General features: G+C 45.9%; 1 protein-coding gene across 5 annotated transcripts in view; it reads left to right on the top strand.

Moving 5' to 3' along the window:
* ASTN1 (astrotactin 1) overlaps positions 1-16,967 on the top strand; it is a 193,926-nt gene that overhangs the window by 157,247 nt on the left and 19,712 nt on the right. For all 5 annotated transcript variants that reach the window (XM_038414175.2, XM_038414178.2, XM_038414177.2 and 2 more), the window contains exon 16: positions 42-230. In XM_038414175.2, the coding sequence (XP_038270103.1) occupies positions 42-230 (189 nt within the window). The remainder of the gene's footprint in view (positions 1-41; positions 231-16,967) is intronic.

Below are 16,967 nucleotides of genomic sequence, written 5' to 3'. Positions count from 1 at the left end.
CCTTCTACTTCTCATTGCTTACTGTGTCCGTTCCTCTGCAGCTTTCAGCAACGCCCTCCATTCTCTGGATGGAGCCACCTCCCGAGGCGATTTCGTGGCCCTACTAGACCAGTTTGGCAACCACTACATCCAGGAGGCAGTCTATGGCTTTGAGGAATCCTGCTCCATCTGGTATCCCAATAAACAGGTCCAGCGGCAGCTCTGGCTGGAGTACGAAGACATAAGCAAAGGTAGGAGGACTAGCCAGTGATCAAGAACATACATGCATCCTTCCAGAGAGCATATTGGCAGATCCCAGCTGTGTGGAGTCAAGGTAAGGGAGCCCTTTTCCAGGCCAGGTGTGCCTGACTGCACCAATGGAGTGTGTTCTCACCTTTATACTGGCTGTTCTCTATCCCCCTGTGATACAGGAGGCCAGGGAGCAGTGGGAGAGTACTAGAGGGGAAATATATAAGCTCAAGGCTAATTAAGGTGTGGTTCCCTGTAGACTAGGGAAGGTGGCTGCAGGTTAATTGGAGCACCTGCAGTAAATCAAGGCCCTGTTAGGAACGTAATTAAACCCCCTGCTATAAGCAGACATGGGGGGGAGGAGGAAGGAGAGAGGACTGGAGCTTGGAGGTGTGTTGAGAGATTTGGAAGACCTGAGTACTGAAGTAAGGGAGACCCTGCCCCAGCAGGACAGGGAGACTCCCTTCCCCGCAGCATCTAAGGACCGAGGGTAACTCCACCTAAGGGGGACGAGAGTAAGAAACCCATAGGGGTTGAGAGGGGCTGGGACTCAGAGCAAGGAGCAAACCCAAACCCCTCCCCCGCTTCCCTCCTCTATCACCTTCCCGGGCTAGTAGTGGGGGCCCTCGGCATTCAAGGGCAGGGGCAAAGGGTGGCATCTTAGCTCCCTGCCAAGAAAAGCGCAGAACCCACCAGATTAACATTGGCCATCTTGCCTCCCCCCAACATAGACTCCTACAGCCAGTCATGCTGATTTTGTGATGTGAACAAACTGCTCAAGCTAAGGCGCCAACTCATTTTGTTTGTTATTTAGCCCTGATCCAGCACCCACTGAAATCAGTGGAAAGACTCCTGCTGGCTTCAGTAGGGACTGAATGAGGTCATTAGAGACAATAAAAAGCCAAGCGCCCAGAGGATGGATTACTTGATTGCCTGTTCTGTTCATTCCCTGTGAAGCACCTGGCACTGGCCACTGTGAGAAGACAGGATACCCAGGCTAGATGGACCATTGGTCTTACCCAGTATGGCCATTCTTATGTCCCATTCAGGTGAATGTTACAGGTTATGGGAGTGCCATTTGCAGCCAGCGGGAATCTGCCTGACCTGTACTGTAAGGAACAACAATGCACTTGCAAGAAGTAAACTAGACAATCTAATAGATTGTTTTCATCTCTAAGTTTGGAGATTCAAATTCCTGACACTAAAATAAATAATGGGACTTGCTCCGTCGTGGCATGATGGATACTCGGCTTCTATGCATGGGTCTGATTTGGGAAATTCACCTTTCTCTGACTCTGGATGGATCACTTGGATTCATATGGCTATTGAAGCAAGGGTTTGCCCAAAGCCACCCTCTTTAGTATTAAATCCACTGTAGTTCAGCGGCAGCATCTCTCCGAGCACAGCGACTTTTCTTTTCTCTATTTCCTCCTCCCCCCGCCCCCCCGGTCTGGGCCGTTTCACAGTGGTCTCTTCCTTTCTGCCGGTCTCAGTCTTTTCCTTTCTTCCCCTGCAGTATCTCCTTGCAGCTTCTCTCCTGCTCCAACACCTGCTACTTTCTCCTCCTAGCTTTTAGTTGGTGAATGTCCAGAGCTGATATTGATTGAAAAATTGCAAGAGACAAACCATTCCCTGTGGCTGCTGCTTTCTCCCTGTGTCTGCACAGCTGTCCCAAAGGAATCCATTTCCAGGACAATGGGGAAGCTAAGAAGTGGCCTTTCTCCTTTTTTGGTTTAACAGGCTCGTTTTCTTTGCAGGGGTTTGTGAGTGAGGTTAGCACTGTCCTATTTCTCAGCAAAGTGTTTAAACAGTAAGTTCTCTCAAGCGTAGAAGATGGAGTCAAACTGACTTATTAACTGAGGCGCTGGTTCTTTTTTGACCCCCCCTTGTAATGCGTGCAATTGACAAACATCACACTGGGGGTGAAGTTCCAGGGAAGTGGCCTCTGGGGCCAGTCTGTGCTGATGGAGTCCAAAGGTTCCTCATCAGACTGAGCCCTCAGCTTTGTGCCTTGAGCAAACGCTGACTTTGAACAACTCAATCCTGAGTAACTTTCTACTTCCTCTTCCTTCTCTGATGCTACTTCCTGCCCAGATCAGCGGGACTGTAGAGGTGCGAGAGAGAAATTAAGTACATAATCCCTAGGGACAAATAATAGTATCAACACAGTAGAACCTCGATTTCACGAGCACCAATCTTACGAACAACCAATTACACAAACCATTTTTTCTTGGCCGGGGAAAAACAAATCACATGAGATGAAGAACAAATCTCCATCTCTTCACATTCCAGTGCCTTCAGTGCATTGGAAATCACTTTGCAGTGGTGTGAAGGACATGAAGATACCGATACTGTGCACCATCCTGCAACTTAAGCACTGGACCTTTTGAGATGCTTATTGTTACGATCTTTTCAGTTTTACGAACTCCTCAATCCCAGGTTAGTTTGTAAAATAGGGGTTCTACTGTAACTAGAACTGCTTTCATGTGATCTCCAGCTGCAGCAAAAACAAAGCCCTGAACAATGAACATCCTTCGCCTAACTGCTATTGGTGATCTAAAGATCCCCCTACCACCTTAAGTGGTTGTCCTATAGGAACTCCTGTATCCTGAGTTGTTGATGATGCATGATTCCATGCTAAACCCCATGGGCTAGTGTAAATGGGCATGACCCCACTGACATCAGTGGAGCTGTGCTGATTTACACCAGCAGAGGATCCCCCCTGCTGACCTCAGCCTCAGTGCCCTGGGGCGCTACCATGTAATATCAACCCCTGGCAGCTCAGTGCCATAGCACTGCAACATCTCTTGCTGTGATGACTTCGCCGGCTGAAGCTGAAGGATGTAGGAGCATCTCCTCCAATTCAAGATGGGTGGGATTGGTTTAATCCTTGTGTCTCGTAGGGCCACATTCTGCTCTCTGACTTCCAGGGGCTTATTCAGGCTTGATGCTGGTGTGGCCCAGCGCACAGTTTGGCCACAGCATCGTTTTCCAGTGTCGGATGGTTGCCAGTTGGAGGGCAGAGAAGTGACGTGTCAATCCTATCTTTTCATGTCCAAAAAAAATGACTCTCCCTTGCCGAGTGCTTCCTGCAAAGTGGGCATTCCAGTAGCTCCACCTAAGTGACATCAATGTGATTTCCTTTGAAGAGGGAAGGATCTGTCAGCCTCTCTGTTCAAAGCAAATGACAATGAGACAGGCTGGCAGATCAAAGTTCCCTTTCTGATGCCAGCCAGGTGGGTTTTTAATGGGTCTCTCTTTCATCGGAAGCACTTTCCACATTCTCTGCCAGTTACATGAAAGAATAATCTAGGCTATAGTAAAGCAGGGAAAATCCATGCTGTCCATATGGGAGAAAAAAGGGGATACCTCAGTAGATACCAAGAGAAGCCCTGGAAACTCAAGGACTACCCACCTATTCCCCTTCTCCTGCTGCATGCCCAGCAGTTTCACAGATAAAGCCACTGCCATGTCAGTCCATGCGGCTCTGGGAAACCAAATGGTCAGGAGAGGTGCCTGGGGATTTGAATATCACCAGCTTTACTAAATCCTGAACACGTGGCTGCATAGCCACTCCTGGCCATGCTGGTGTGACAGCCGCTGTCTTGGTCAGCACACCAGGGTACGACCTGAAGACTTTCAGAGCAAAATACATGAGCTGCTCTAGCTTGAGCCACAGAACCAAGTCTACTTAGCAGGGCCTGTAACCAACTTGTGTCCTTTGCGGATCGATATAGATGGGGACCAGGGACACTCACCAGTGGGTTACGCTGGCCAGGGAAATGTTTCTCTCTCCATCTGGAGCCCGCAGACTCATGGCAAAATGCAATACATGCAGTTAACCTGCAGCAGTTAGAACTTTGCATTGGTGGTTTGCATTCCAAGATAACATGTCTCAGCTGTTTCTCAGCTCTCATTTAAATCAATGGGAATGAGGCACCTAGACACTTTTGAGGAGCTTGGCTTATGTCTTCTAGCTAGAAGTTGTATCTGATCCAATAACCTCTTATGTGGACCAAGCGCTAGAGGCAGGACAAAGACCCACATTCTCCTACTGCAGAACCTGCATGGTGCATGTGCAAATGTTTGAGCAATTACACTAGAGTCCCTGGTTCTTTTGGGCCGGCCACGCAAGGACCCAGATTGCACTTCTTGCCAACTCAGGGTGATGGTAGGTGGAGTAGGAGTCCTCACACCCTTCCTGCAGAGAGAGGCACAACCTGGCTGATAGCTTTTACACTACTGCAGACTTACCTGACACTGCCTTGGATTGTCTTGTGTCCCTTTTTATTTTGCCCAGAAAGTTCATTGCAAAGTATATGAGAGCTTTGAGGCTGTTTGCAAAGAGCTGATCGGATCTATGTACATATGCAGTCCGTTTGCAGTGACTGCTAAGTAGTAAGAGACCTGCCAGTATTCATTGTGAGGCCTGCTGCAAAATAGTTTTGGCCTAGTCTGGAAAAGAAAGGTGTGGAATCATTCTAAAGATCCATAGGCCTGCAAGCCACGTGCTTATGTTTGTAGGGAGTGAGGAAACATACTCCAGATGCAGCAAAATACTCATTTGAGATCCTGTCCCAACCCACCCAGAGATGGAGCATTCCTGGGTCATCGTGTGCATCCCACCCTCCCCATTTGTACCGATCACCTCGCCTCTGACTGCTAGTCTCTAATGGCTGGAGAGATGCGTTTTGAAATAGTTTGTGGGCCTTTTGAAACGATATTGAAACTTCTCCTGTGATAGCTGGAGGTTGTGGTTTTTTTTTTTTTTTAAACACTTAAATTCTTGCGATCCAGAGCATATGTTCTCTTGTGTTCTCTTGTTATCTTTTAATTGGTTTCTGTTATAAATTTAATACCAAGTGTTCATGCCAGTGGCGGAGGCTGCTGCCGCTGTTGGAGCTGGGGAAGGCGCATAGCAGCCTCAGCACTCTGTGTGCGAAGTCAGAGCCTCATTAGCATTACCATTTCCCACCCACCTTCCTGGCTGCTTCCCCACCAGGCAGCTCCTATGCCACGGATCTCCCGATTGGAAAGGACTTCACCTCTAGGGCATAGAGGCTTGCACGGGCCTTTGCTGTAGGGTGAGGTGAATACAGGCTGGAGAGGGGCCTAAGAGTTTCCTGGGCCAAGTGAAAGGAAGAGGAAGGATGCCACCTTCTCCAGACTGGGAGGTTCTTGCCACCATTCATGTTGCATTCTCCATACCCCTCCAGCAGTCTGAGAGACTCTTCCCCACTGCCTGTACAAAGAGGCACCATCCATAATGGTTCCAATAAATCGCCTGCCCTCTCCCATGTCCCTTTGCTTTGGACCCACGGCTCATTGAGCGTATGAGGAGAAAGCAGTGTTTTAGCTCGGGGCCAAGACAGCAGCCTGATAATCGGGGCAGCTTCTAAAACCATCACCGCCAAGCAATGCAAGACTTGTCTCCTCCTGAGGCTGAACAAGCCCCCCCCCTCGGCCCAACAGTATGGACTTATAGTGGGGCAGCTTCCCCACGCTGGCATTGAAGGGATTAAAACAAGTCAGAGAGGTTGTGTTGAGCCCGAGCCAATCAAGTGGAGGCTTGAAAGCAGCCAATCAGGGCCAGGCTGAGCCCTATAAGAAGGCTGTAGGGTGCAGAGGAAGGCAGGCTCTCCCTGGAGGACAAAGGGGGAAGAGCTGGCTCTTAGAGACACGGGCAGGGCAGGGCAGGGCAGGGCAGGGCAGGGCAGGGCGAGGCGAGCTCTAGGCTGACGACTGCCAGACTGGGGCCCTGACACAATGGGGCAGAGAAGGTGCTGGGGCTACAGGGAAGTGGCCCAGGGAAGTAGGCAGTAAGGGAGAGTTGGAGGAGGGCAGTAAGTGGCTGCCACTAGAGAGTTCCTGGGTCAGGGCCCAGAGTAGCAGGCAGGCCTGGGCCCCTCCCACTTCCGCCACCCCCCCCCCCCACTTGCCAGTGATGAGTGGCTAACCCAGACTGCAGTTTGCCCTTGGAGGAAGGGGCTAGACTGAGGACTGCAGTGAGTCACTGAGGCAAGTGATAGAGCCAGAAGCTGTCGGTCCCCTGAAGCGGGGGAGAGCCAGTAGAGTGGGCACAGCTGGAGGGCAATGTCCAGGAGCCGACCCCGCAGTCCAGGAGTGATGTGGGTCCGATTCTGAGGACGATGGAGACCAAGAGAATAATGGTGGGCGACACACCACTAATGAAGGCGCACCGCTGAAAGAGCTAATTCCCAAAGCAACCAGCGGGAGGCTGAAATGAGATCTTCCAACCTTCTGCAGCTCTGCCAGCTTGAACTGGAGAACCTGTCTTCTGTTGTTCCCCATTTTTTTCTTCTCTCTCTCTGTGTGAATTCAGGGCCTGTCCACAGAATGTGGAGACAGGTTTTAATGAGCTCAGCTCTCGTGTTAGGCTGTAATAAGAGTGAGCTTGTCCAAAGCACCCAGCAGTTGACAGCCGTCTCTGTGCCATTGGCGGGTGGGTTTTCAGAAGGTCCCAGCATCCAATGGGATGAGCTCTTTTGAAGATCTAGCCACTTATTTTGAGGCCCAAAGAGGACCTGAGTTCTTTTGAAAATTCTGGCCTTAGTGCTCTGTCCTGTGAGGTGACGAGCTCTCTCGTTTCCTGTTGACGCTGCAGGATTGGGCCCTTCCTGCTGGTTAGAGGAGCCAGCCTGATAACCCTGGAGACAGAAGTCTTCTCTCGTTCTCCAGAGCAGATACAGCTCAGGCAGCAGCACTGTGAATGTCCCTGCACTGCCCCTGCCTACGTACTTCTCCTCCGTTCTCCCCCCGACTGGCCTGCTGACAAGGCAGGGGTGACTAGTACCAGTTGTGGTGGTGGTTTTTGTGATGTGGACACTTGGGAAGTTGATTCACTCTGTCTTTGATCATATGTCTCTCTCATCATATGGTATCCAGGTGTCTTCCAGAGTTATGAGGTGTAATGCATAAAGCCAGGGGTGTATCTCCCTTCCCCTGTTAGTATGGGGTGGTCTTCGTCTTGTGTGGGGCGGTGTTGAGGGAAGGTTGTCTCAAAACGCTGTGCCTTGCCTTTTGCTCTGAAGGCAACAAGACTCTCAGCCATCCAGCCATCCTGATCTTTCTCAGGAGTGAGCCCCATGTTTGTGTGGCCGTCATTGTGAAAACCCCTGCTGCTGCACACAGGTGAGTCACTCTCAAACTCCGCTGTTTCCAGTGTGACGCGGCTGTCGTGACAGTCATGGAGGGAGAGGCTGTCCCTCATGTAACTGGGGCTGGCCCCATCTCAGCTTGCAAAGATGGGAACCACTGTTCCTTTCACACCGGCTGTCAAACAGCTATCGGAGGGGAACAACTTTTGGGCACTGCAGACTTGAGGTGGTTTCTGACCATCAGCTTAGGAGTCAAATACTCCATATCCCAAACCCTTTTATGTTCTGCTAGATAGGCTGGTGTTGGTTTTGATGGTGGAAATACCTTAAAACATACCTGACAGGTTGAAGGAAATGATTCTTACAACATCTTGTGTTGCCACTTATTTAGTTACTATTTGATGATGATCTTGTTCCCTGGTAGAACAGGATGCCTTCCTGACCTGTGTAGCTGGTGTTTGTAAATTATGAGTTGGGAACTCAGAGCCTGTTCATGGGAATTTTTGTATTATTCTAAATGGAAATAAATAATAACATGATCATCCCCAAGGGCAAATTTGCCCTGCTCCACTGTTGTGACTCTGTTACCATTGCATCAGGGCCATCAATTTACAAAATATCTCCATCTCGCAAGCAGCATTGTCACCTTGCCATGCCATGCTGTAACACAAGAGATCCTTAGAGATGTTTCAGGGACACTTTTGATGTCCTGCTAGCAAAGTTAGTGGATGGCCTGGTCAAAATCAGGACAGTCCTATGTGAATCCGGACCACTGACTGTCTGATTTTGGGTGAAATACTGTGCTCTACTGAGGTCATCGTATTCGGTGAAGGTCATCTTAGAAATGGAGAAGTTACTGCAAAGGGCAAAGAGTGTGTCAAGGACTACAGGGTCTTGGGTATTGACTAGGATGTTATGTCCTTTGGAAAGGAAGAGATGCAGAAGGGCAACTCGGTGAGTTATTCAAAATCCCAAAGGGACAGAATTGAGAGAAGTGATGTGGCTGTTTGAAGTGAAGGGAAGGCCAACAGCTCAAGGAGCTAGAGGTGAGATGCCTTTAGAAAGCGTCGTTTATAGATTACAGACATTGCCCAGCACAGCAGCAGGATGAACAGCTTTTAGACAGAGTTAGCAGAGTGTTTGTAAGGCAAAAGTATTGTGGGATCCAACTGCTAAGCCCAGCTGGTGGGAAAAGGAGATGGGCTCTTCCTTTGGACCTTTATGTGCCCTTTATTATGTCCCACATCTGCCAAGAAGTCCCAGCTCCTGTTACGGTGGCCTGGCTGTATTTCAGTGCTAAATTCACACACTACCTCCAGATGCAGGCAGAAGCAGTCAGGTCCCAACCCCTCTTGTCCCATGCTGCTCTGGGCGTTGCAAACCTGGCTTGTCTCTGCCCTCTTTACACTGATGGTGTTATTCAGAGTCATATATGTACACGCACTCTGGATCCAGTCCCAGAACAAGCAAGTAGCTGCTCCCCAGCCAGCCCTTCGCACACACTACTCCCTCCCCCACTGCTAACAGAGATTAGAGCATTCTGAATCCCGGGGGATACTTAGTTCCACCTCTCTCCGTGTCTTGTTCTCACTCGGCAGATAGAAGCCAGATGTGCTCTGCTGATCCCGAAGCGCACTGCTATGAGTCACACTGCCAGGGTTTGTTTGGCTTTGCAGGAAGCTGGGCACAGCTGCTGTCTTTGATGGGTGGTAGCCAAGGAAGCTGGAGAGCTTTCTTCCTCTCCTTCTCGTGTTTCGCATCTCTTCTCCTTTCTCTCTCTCTCATCCACCCACCCAGAACAACAGCCACCTGCCCTTGCAATGCTCTAGAAGACTCTCAACCCTGCCTAGATCCTTTTGCAGCTCGCTCCCAGCTGCAGCACAAGGGATGAACAGAGGTGAGGGAAAGCCCTGGAGACCAGGGGTTTAATAGGCATCAGGGCCTAATTGTCTCATTAGATCCAAGTGCACCCCACCCGTGAAGTCAGTAGGAGTTGAAGGAGGGCCCCATTGGGTGCTGGAGAAGGTACATTATTTCAGCACATTTTCTTATTGTTTGGGGTGATAGGGAGAGGTGTCTGGGCACCTCCTTGATGGAGCCCTTGCTCTTTTCTTTAGTTCCCTGTTCCAGATTAGGACTCTCCACACCTGAGCTTTGAGGGACACTCACTATGTCTGCTCCGCATCTAATCTCCCGCCCGGGTAGGATTTTCGGATGTCTCAGCACCCAGCAGCTCGCATACAGAACACGTACACACAGACATGGGGAGCTGCTGGGTGCGGAGGTCTTTTGACAGTCTGGCCTCATATTTTCAGAGCGCAGCAATGGCAAGAAGAGCTCACTGCCTTTCTTTTCAATCAAGAAGTTTCATTTGAAGATTTCTCCCTGGGTATATTGGGCTGTTTCGCCCCATGCAGTGTTATTCGATAGAAACTTTCCTTGAAAAGAAAGACACTTCACTTAATTCACTCATTAGTGGAGATTGTCCCACTTTCAAGGACATGAGCCCATTGCCTAATATCAGCCTGCAGCTCATCTCTGCTGTTTGATCCAGGAGCTTTTGGAGGAACTATACTGCACATTGCTGCAGGAGTGGAATTGATCTTAAATAGGTCTTTTAAATCATTGCTGTCATATGCTATTCCCAGGTCTGGAACAATTCATGGTGTCTCAGCACCACCTAGTGGTCTCTTTGCTGTAGGTTGTTTTAGCTGTTGAATATATTTAGGTATAGGTGTACCTGATTAATATCAAGCAGAGACGTTTCAGAGTATCTCGAGCTACTTTGATATCATAGGTTTCAGAGTAGCAGCCGTGTTAGTCTGTATTCGCAAAAAGAAAAGGAGTACTTGTGGCACCTTAGAGACTAACAAATTTATTAGAGCATAAGCTTTCGTGAGGTACAAGTGAGCTGTAGCTCACGAAGGCTTATGCTCTAATAAATCTGTTAGTCTCTAAGGTGCCACAAGTACTCCTTTTCTTTTTGATATCATAGGAACTCTCCAGAACGCTGCGTTAAGAAACAATTCTGCTTCCCTCACCAAAGTGGACTGATATAAATTAGTGATGTCAGTCAGCAATTTTAATCATGATTTAAATCAACAAGCAGGAATCCTGGATTTAAATCAGCAATTTTAATCTTGTTTTGCAGTTATACTTTTTAGTTGCTAACCATTAAAAGATATTTATTCACAATGAAATACAGCCTTTTCATCAAATGTGGTATTACTCTTTGTTAATCAGGAGAATATACTATATCTATATACATTTTATTCATTCAGATTCGTATTTTTTACCTGTTATGTTGGAAAATGGTGAATGGCACATTGCTTATTTACATCATTAATTTTTTACTTTATATTTGTGTCAAGACTCATTTGGCTGGAAATTAGATTTCAATTAAAAATGCACAAAAACATCCCTATCCCCAAAATAGCTGAAAGATGATGCTTTGTCCCTGCAAAAGGGGCAGAATTTTCATTCACCCATCCTGCCCCCAACTTCGTAGTAGCACAAGCAGTTATAGAAAAATCTGGGCCACAACACTCCAAGACCACCCCTGCAAACAAGGGCACTAAACACCTTGATCTTCTAGGGAGGAAGGCGGTCACATCTACCAGCTTCCAGTTTAGAATCATTAACTTCCAGGTCCTGTTAGCCAAGTATGATTTTTTGAACTACTTCATATTCTTGGAGTTTAAAAGATAAACTTCTTCAGAAGGAAAGGGCCCAAATCTTTGTTGACGAGGGTAGACTCATGGCAACAATTTGATTCCACGCTGTGGTTGACATGGCTGATACCACATCTAGAGCAACCACAGTATTATTGTGGTGTGAATCATGGCTTCTCTCTTCAGGGTTCGAGGTTCAAAACAACATGGAGGATTTGCCCTTTGATCCAGCTATTGCTTTATTGAAAAGAGAGTCAAGTCTTTTTGCACTAGTTATGACTCCAGGTCAACCCTCCACTCCATAGGCATTTATACTCTGGCCCCAAGAGAGGAACATCATAAACAGGTGTATAGATCAATGCCTCTTCTACAGCCTTTCTACCACCAGTGACCATATGAACCACCACGTAATTATCAGATGTTGCAAAGACCAAGGTATGCAGCTCCATCCACCTCAACGTCAGCCACCCAACCTCATCCACCAGCTAAAGGTCACTTTTGACAGGATGTTCAAGAGTTGCAAGCCATCATTGACACCATCCTCATCTGTTTCCCAAACCTTTGGTGGCTGCCTAGTGTACATTTGTAAGGTGCCAGCTTGGAGTTGCATCCACCCCTTCACAAAGCATGACACTTTAGTCCAAGCCTCTTCTGAAGATGCAATCTTGGGAACGGCAGTATTACAGTAATCTATATCGCCTGCATCCTTGCACCCCCGCTGACGACTGCTTACCAGTCACCCACATTTGGAGTACACATCGGTACCAGCTCGCAAAGAAGAAAGTTACTTACCTGTAACTGCACATTCTTCAAGATGTGTGGCCCCTGTCTGTATTCCACTAGCCTCCCTCTTTCCCTTCTGCTTCAGATCATGGCTGGATTAATGATTGAGAAGGAACTGGTCTGCAAGATTTTAGAATTAGTAGATCTCATCCGCTTTTACTTTGTTTTTAGCTATTGATTGGATATAGAAAACAAGCTTTCCTGATTTTTCAACTGCCAGTCAGTTTCTCAACTTTGACTGAATTAGTCATTGAACTGAACCAGCTGAATAAGTAGAAATGAAGAAAATATTCTCTCTCCAGCTGCAGAAGAAGCTACTGCTGTCAAAAGCTGGTTTAGCCCTTCTGCAAACTGGTTCCAGGTGCTTAGTCAGTGACAGCCACCAGTTCAGTGGTTTGACTTTCTTTCAACTTTGGCAGCAAATACATACTACTTAATATTAATTATTAGTTAGTTTGAATGGTTTTAATAAATTATAGCAAGTTTAAGCCTTAACATAGATTGTCATAATTTCAGATTTAATTTTAAATAGGTTTATTTTTTAAAAAAAAAATTTAAATAAAATCAGATTTTAAATTTAAAAAATTATTTAAAGTTTAAAAAAATCATTTTTATTTATATATTTATTTTTAATAAGTGATTTTTATCCACCTTTCCAACAAGTGTCACAGGTAGATTTCTGAGAGAGGGAGAACAAGGAGAGAGGCTTTTGGGGAGGAAAATAAGATAGTTTTTATAACTATTAACATTTTATGCAAGTCCTTTTTTTATTAAATACTGAATAATTAGGCTTGGCACAATTAGATTTTTTTCAGTAAATGTTGATTTCACCATATAAACACAAACCAATGAAAAAAACATCTCCATCAATGATGATCGACCGTTACAGATAGGCAAAGTAACTACTTACTAGAGTTTGATTGAAGGATAGTTACTTTGCATATTTTGACATTTGATGTTGACAGTTTGTTTTTTTTAACCGTTGTAAAGCTGTAACTTTTTGAATCACAACATCTGTCATTAAATAACTATTATTTAACCCCCCCCATAATTGCTTGCAACTGTGAACATTTAAATTAATGCAACTAGAAAAAAAAATGCTTAAAACTCATAATTTTGTGCAACTGTGAAAACTGAAATAGATAAAAATAAAAAAAAATTGATCATGGGCTCTCCAGGCTAGAAGGCAAAGGTATAATGAGATCCAGTGGCTGGAAGTTCAGGCTGGAAGAATTCATGCTGAAAAGTTGGTGCCCATTTTTTACAATGAGGGTCATTAGCCACTAGAACAGCTTAGCAAGGATTGTGGTGAATTTTTCCATCACTGGCAATTTTTTAATCAAGGTTGGATTCATCCGATGAAGTGAGCTGTACCTCACGAAAGCTTATGCTCAAATTTGTTAGTCTCTAAGGTGCCACAAGTACTCCTTTTCTTTTTGCAAATACAGACTAACACGGCTGCTACTCTGAAACCAAAAAAAGACATGCTCTGGTTCAAACATGAATTAATTCTGGGAAGTCTTATCTACTCTGGCCTCCTGTAGGATCACAGTAGTCCCCTCTGGCTGTAGCATCTTTGAAACTATGAATCCTGCCAAGCCAATTAATAACAATGCTTTATGGTGTGTTCCACTCCTAGATTTTGACTTTCAAAAATTAAGGAAATTAGTTAGGGAAGTGGATTGGACTGAAGAGCTTATGGATCTAAAGGTAGAGGAGGCCTGGGATTACTTTAAATCAAAACTGCAGAAGCTATCGGAAGCCTGTATCCCAAGAAAGGGGAAAAAATTCATAGGAAGGAGTTGTAGACCAAGCTGGATGAGCAAGCATCTTAGAGAGGTGATTAAGAAGAAGCAGAAAGCATACAGGGAGTGGAAGATGGGAGGGATCAGCAAGGAAAGCTACCTAATTGAGGTCAGAACATGTAGGGATCAAGTGAGACAGGCTAAAAGTCGAGTAGAGTTGGACCTTGCAAAGGGAATTAAAACCAATAGTAAAAGGTTCTATTGCCATATAAATAAGAAGAAAACTAAAAAGGAAGAAGTGGGGCCGCTTAACACTGAGGATGGAGTGGAGGTTAAAGATAATCTAGGCATGGCCCAATATCTAAACAAATACTTTGCCTCAGTCTTTAATAAGGCTAAAGAGGATCTTGGGGATAATGGTAGCATGACAAATGGGAAGGAGGATATAGAGGTAGATATTACCATATCCGAGGTAGAAGCGAAACTGAAACAGCTTAATGGGACTAAATCAGGGGGCCCAGATAATCTTCATCCAAGAATATTAAAGGAATTGGCACCTGAAATTGCAAGCCCATTAGCAAGAATTTTTAATGAATCTGTAAACTCAGGAATAGTACCGAATGATTGGAGAATTGCTAATATAGTTCCTATTTTTAAGAAAGGAAAAAAAAGTGATCCGGGTAACTACAGGCCAGTTAGTTTGACATCTGTAGTATGCAAGGTCCTGGAAAACATTTTGAAGGAGAAATTAGTTAAGGACATTGAAGTCAATGGTAAATGGGACAAAATACAACATGGTTTACAAAAGGTAGATCGTGCCAAACCAACCTAATCTCCTTTTTTGAAAAAGTAACAGATTTTTTAGATAAAGGAAATGCAGTGGATCTAATTTACCTAGATTTCAGTAAGGCGTTTGATACCATGCCACATGGGGAATTATTAGTTAAATTGGAGAAGATGGGGATCAATATGAACATCAAAAGGTGGATAAGGAATTGGTTAAAGGGGAGACTGCAACGGGTCCTACTGAAAGGCGAACTGTCAGGTTGGAGGGAGGTTACCAGTGGAGTTCCTCAGGGATCGGTTTTGGGACCAATCTTATTTAATCTTTTTATTACTGACCTTGGCACAAAAAGTGGGAGTGTGCTAATAAAGTTTGCAGATGATACAAAGCTGGGAGGTATTGCCAATTCGGAGAAGGATCGGGATATTATACAGGAAGATCTGGATGACCTTGTAAACTGGAGTAATAGTAATAGGATGAAATTTAATAGTCAGAAGTGTAAGGTTATGCATTTAGGGATTAATAACAAGAATTTTAGCTATAAGTTGGGGACGCATCAATTAGAAGTAACGGAAGAGGAGAAGGACCTTGGAGTATTGGTTGATCATAGGATGACTATGAGCTGCCAATGTGATATGGCTGTGAAAAAAGCTAATGCGGTTTTGGGATGCATCAGGAGAGGCATTTCCAGTAGGGATAAGGAGGTTTTAGTACCATTATACAAGGCACTGGTGAGACCTCACCTAGAATACTGTGTGCAATTCTGGTCTCCCATGTTTAAAAAGGATGAATTCAAACTGGAGCAGGTACAGAGAAGGGCTACTAGGATGATCCGAGGAATGGAAAACTTGTCTTATGAAAGGAGACTTAAGGCGCTTAGCTTGTTTAGCCTAACTAAAAGAAGGTTGAGGGGAGATATGATTGCTCTCTCTAAATATATCAGAGGGATAAATACAGGAGAGGGAGAGGAATTATTTCAGCTCAACACCAATGTGGACACAAGAACAAATGGGTATAAACTGCCCACCAGGAAGTTTAGACTTGAAATCAGACGAAGGTTTTTAACCATCAGAGGAGTGAAGTTTTGGAATAGCCTTCCAAGGGAAGCAGTGGGGGCAAAAGATCTATCTGGTTTTAAGATTCTACTTGATAAGTTTATGGAGGAGATGGTATGATGGGATAATGGGATTTTGTAAGTAATTGATCTTTAAATATTCAGGGTAAATAGGCCAAATCCCCTGAGATGGGATATTAGATGGATGGGATCTGAGTTACTATAGAAAATTCTTTCCTGAGTATCTGGCTGGTGAATCTTGCCCATATGCTCAGGGTTTAGCTGATTGCCATATTTGGGGTTGGGAAGGAATTTTCCTCCAGGGCAGACTGGAGAGGCCCTGGAGGTTTTTCGCCTTCCTCTGTAGCATGGGGCATGGTTGACTTGAGGGAGGCTTCTCTGCTCCTTGAAGTCTTTGAACCATGATTTAAGGACTTCAATAGCTCAGACATGGGTGAGGTTTTTCATAGGAGTGGGTGGGTGAGATTCTGTGGTCTGCGCTGTGCAGGAGGTCGGACTAGATGATCAGAATGGTCCCTTCTGACCTTAGTATCTATGAATCTATTCCAAAGGGCTTTACAAAGGTTGGTCAGTGTCATTATCCCCCATTTTACAAATGGGGGAACTGAGGTACAGAGAGGTTCATGCCAGAATTTCCAAAGGAGGGGCCTGATCCTAAGTTCCCTTTCTTTAAATTCAGTGGGCTTTGGATCAAGTCTCCCTGGTTGTCTTAACATAAAAGCCTAAAGTGAAATGCATGATGTGGAGATTCTGTGCTATACTGCTCTCTAGTGGGTGGAATGAGAACTGATTAAATGCTTGGTTTGAAATAATAATGCTCCCCCCTCAAAAAAAAAAAAAAATTAAGGTTTTAAGTTGAAAAAAATCGATTCTTTTCACTCCATTCTTACCCACAAAGGGCTAAAAGGATTTCCCTCAAACGTAACAAAAATTACTCCTGGGCTTGAGCCCAAGCATGGAACATTTCACCCCAAGAGGAGGATTTTTAAGGAAGGTCTCGGGATGTGAAAGCAGTCCAAGTTGAAGCCAGAATAAACCTTAACTCTCACTATGCCCCCGGCCTCACCCCCAGGAGAAAGGCTCCCTCTAGTGGAGATTTCAATCACTGCAGATAGAATTCAGTCCACTTGCAGATAGCCTGGGGACTCGGGCTCTGCGTGTGAGCAGAGAGCAGCCAGGGAAGCAAACCCCAAGCCGGAGGCCAGGATGTGGGGAAATAGAAGCACAGAGACCTTTAGGTCACTTGCCAGTGACAGTGCAGGGAAAGGAACTCTGAGGTCATGATGCCTGGTCCCCTGGTCTAATCACCAGTCAGTATCTGTGGCCAGCCAGGGGCAGTGGGGCATAGGATGGCGGGGCCACCCAGCCCAGTGCAAAGGCACTGTATACAAACTGGCAGTTGCCAGATGCACACTGGCCCACCCAGCCCTGTGCTGCCAGTGTGTCCTTTCCCCTTGGGGGTGGGCCCATACCATGCCACCCCACTCCTGCCCAGCACCCCCCACACACAGCCACACCACTACTTCCCAATGCACTTCCCCACAGCCCACCACCGCAACTGCA

The sequence above is a fragment of the Dermochelys coriacea genome, chromosome 8 (assembly GCF_009764565.3).
Source record: "Dermochelys coriacea isolate rDerCor1 chromosome 8, rDerCor1.pri.v4, whole genome shotgun sequence".
Lineage (NCBI taxonomy): Eukaryota > Metazoa > Chordata > Testudines > Dermochelyidae > Dermochelys > Dermochelys coriacea.
This window is presented reverse-complemented; position numbering and strand designations above follow the sequence as displayed.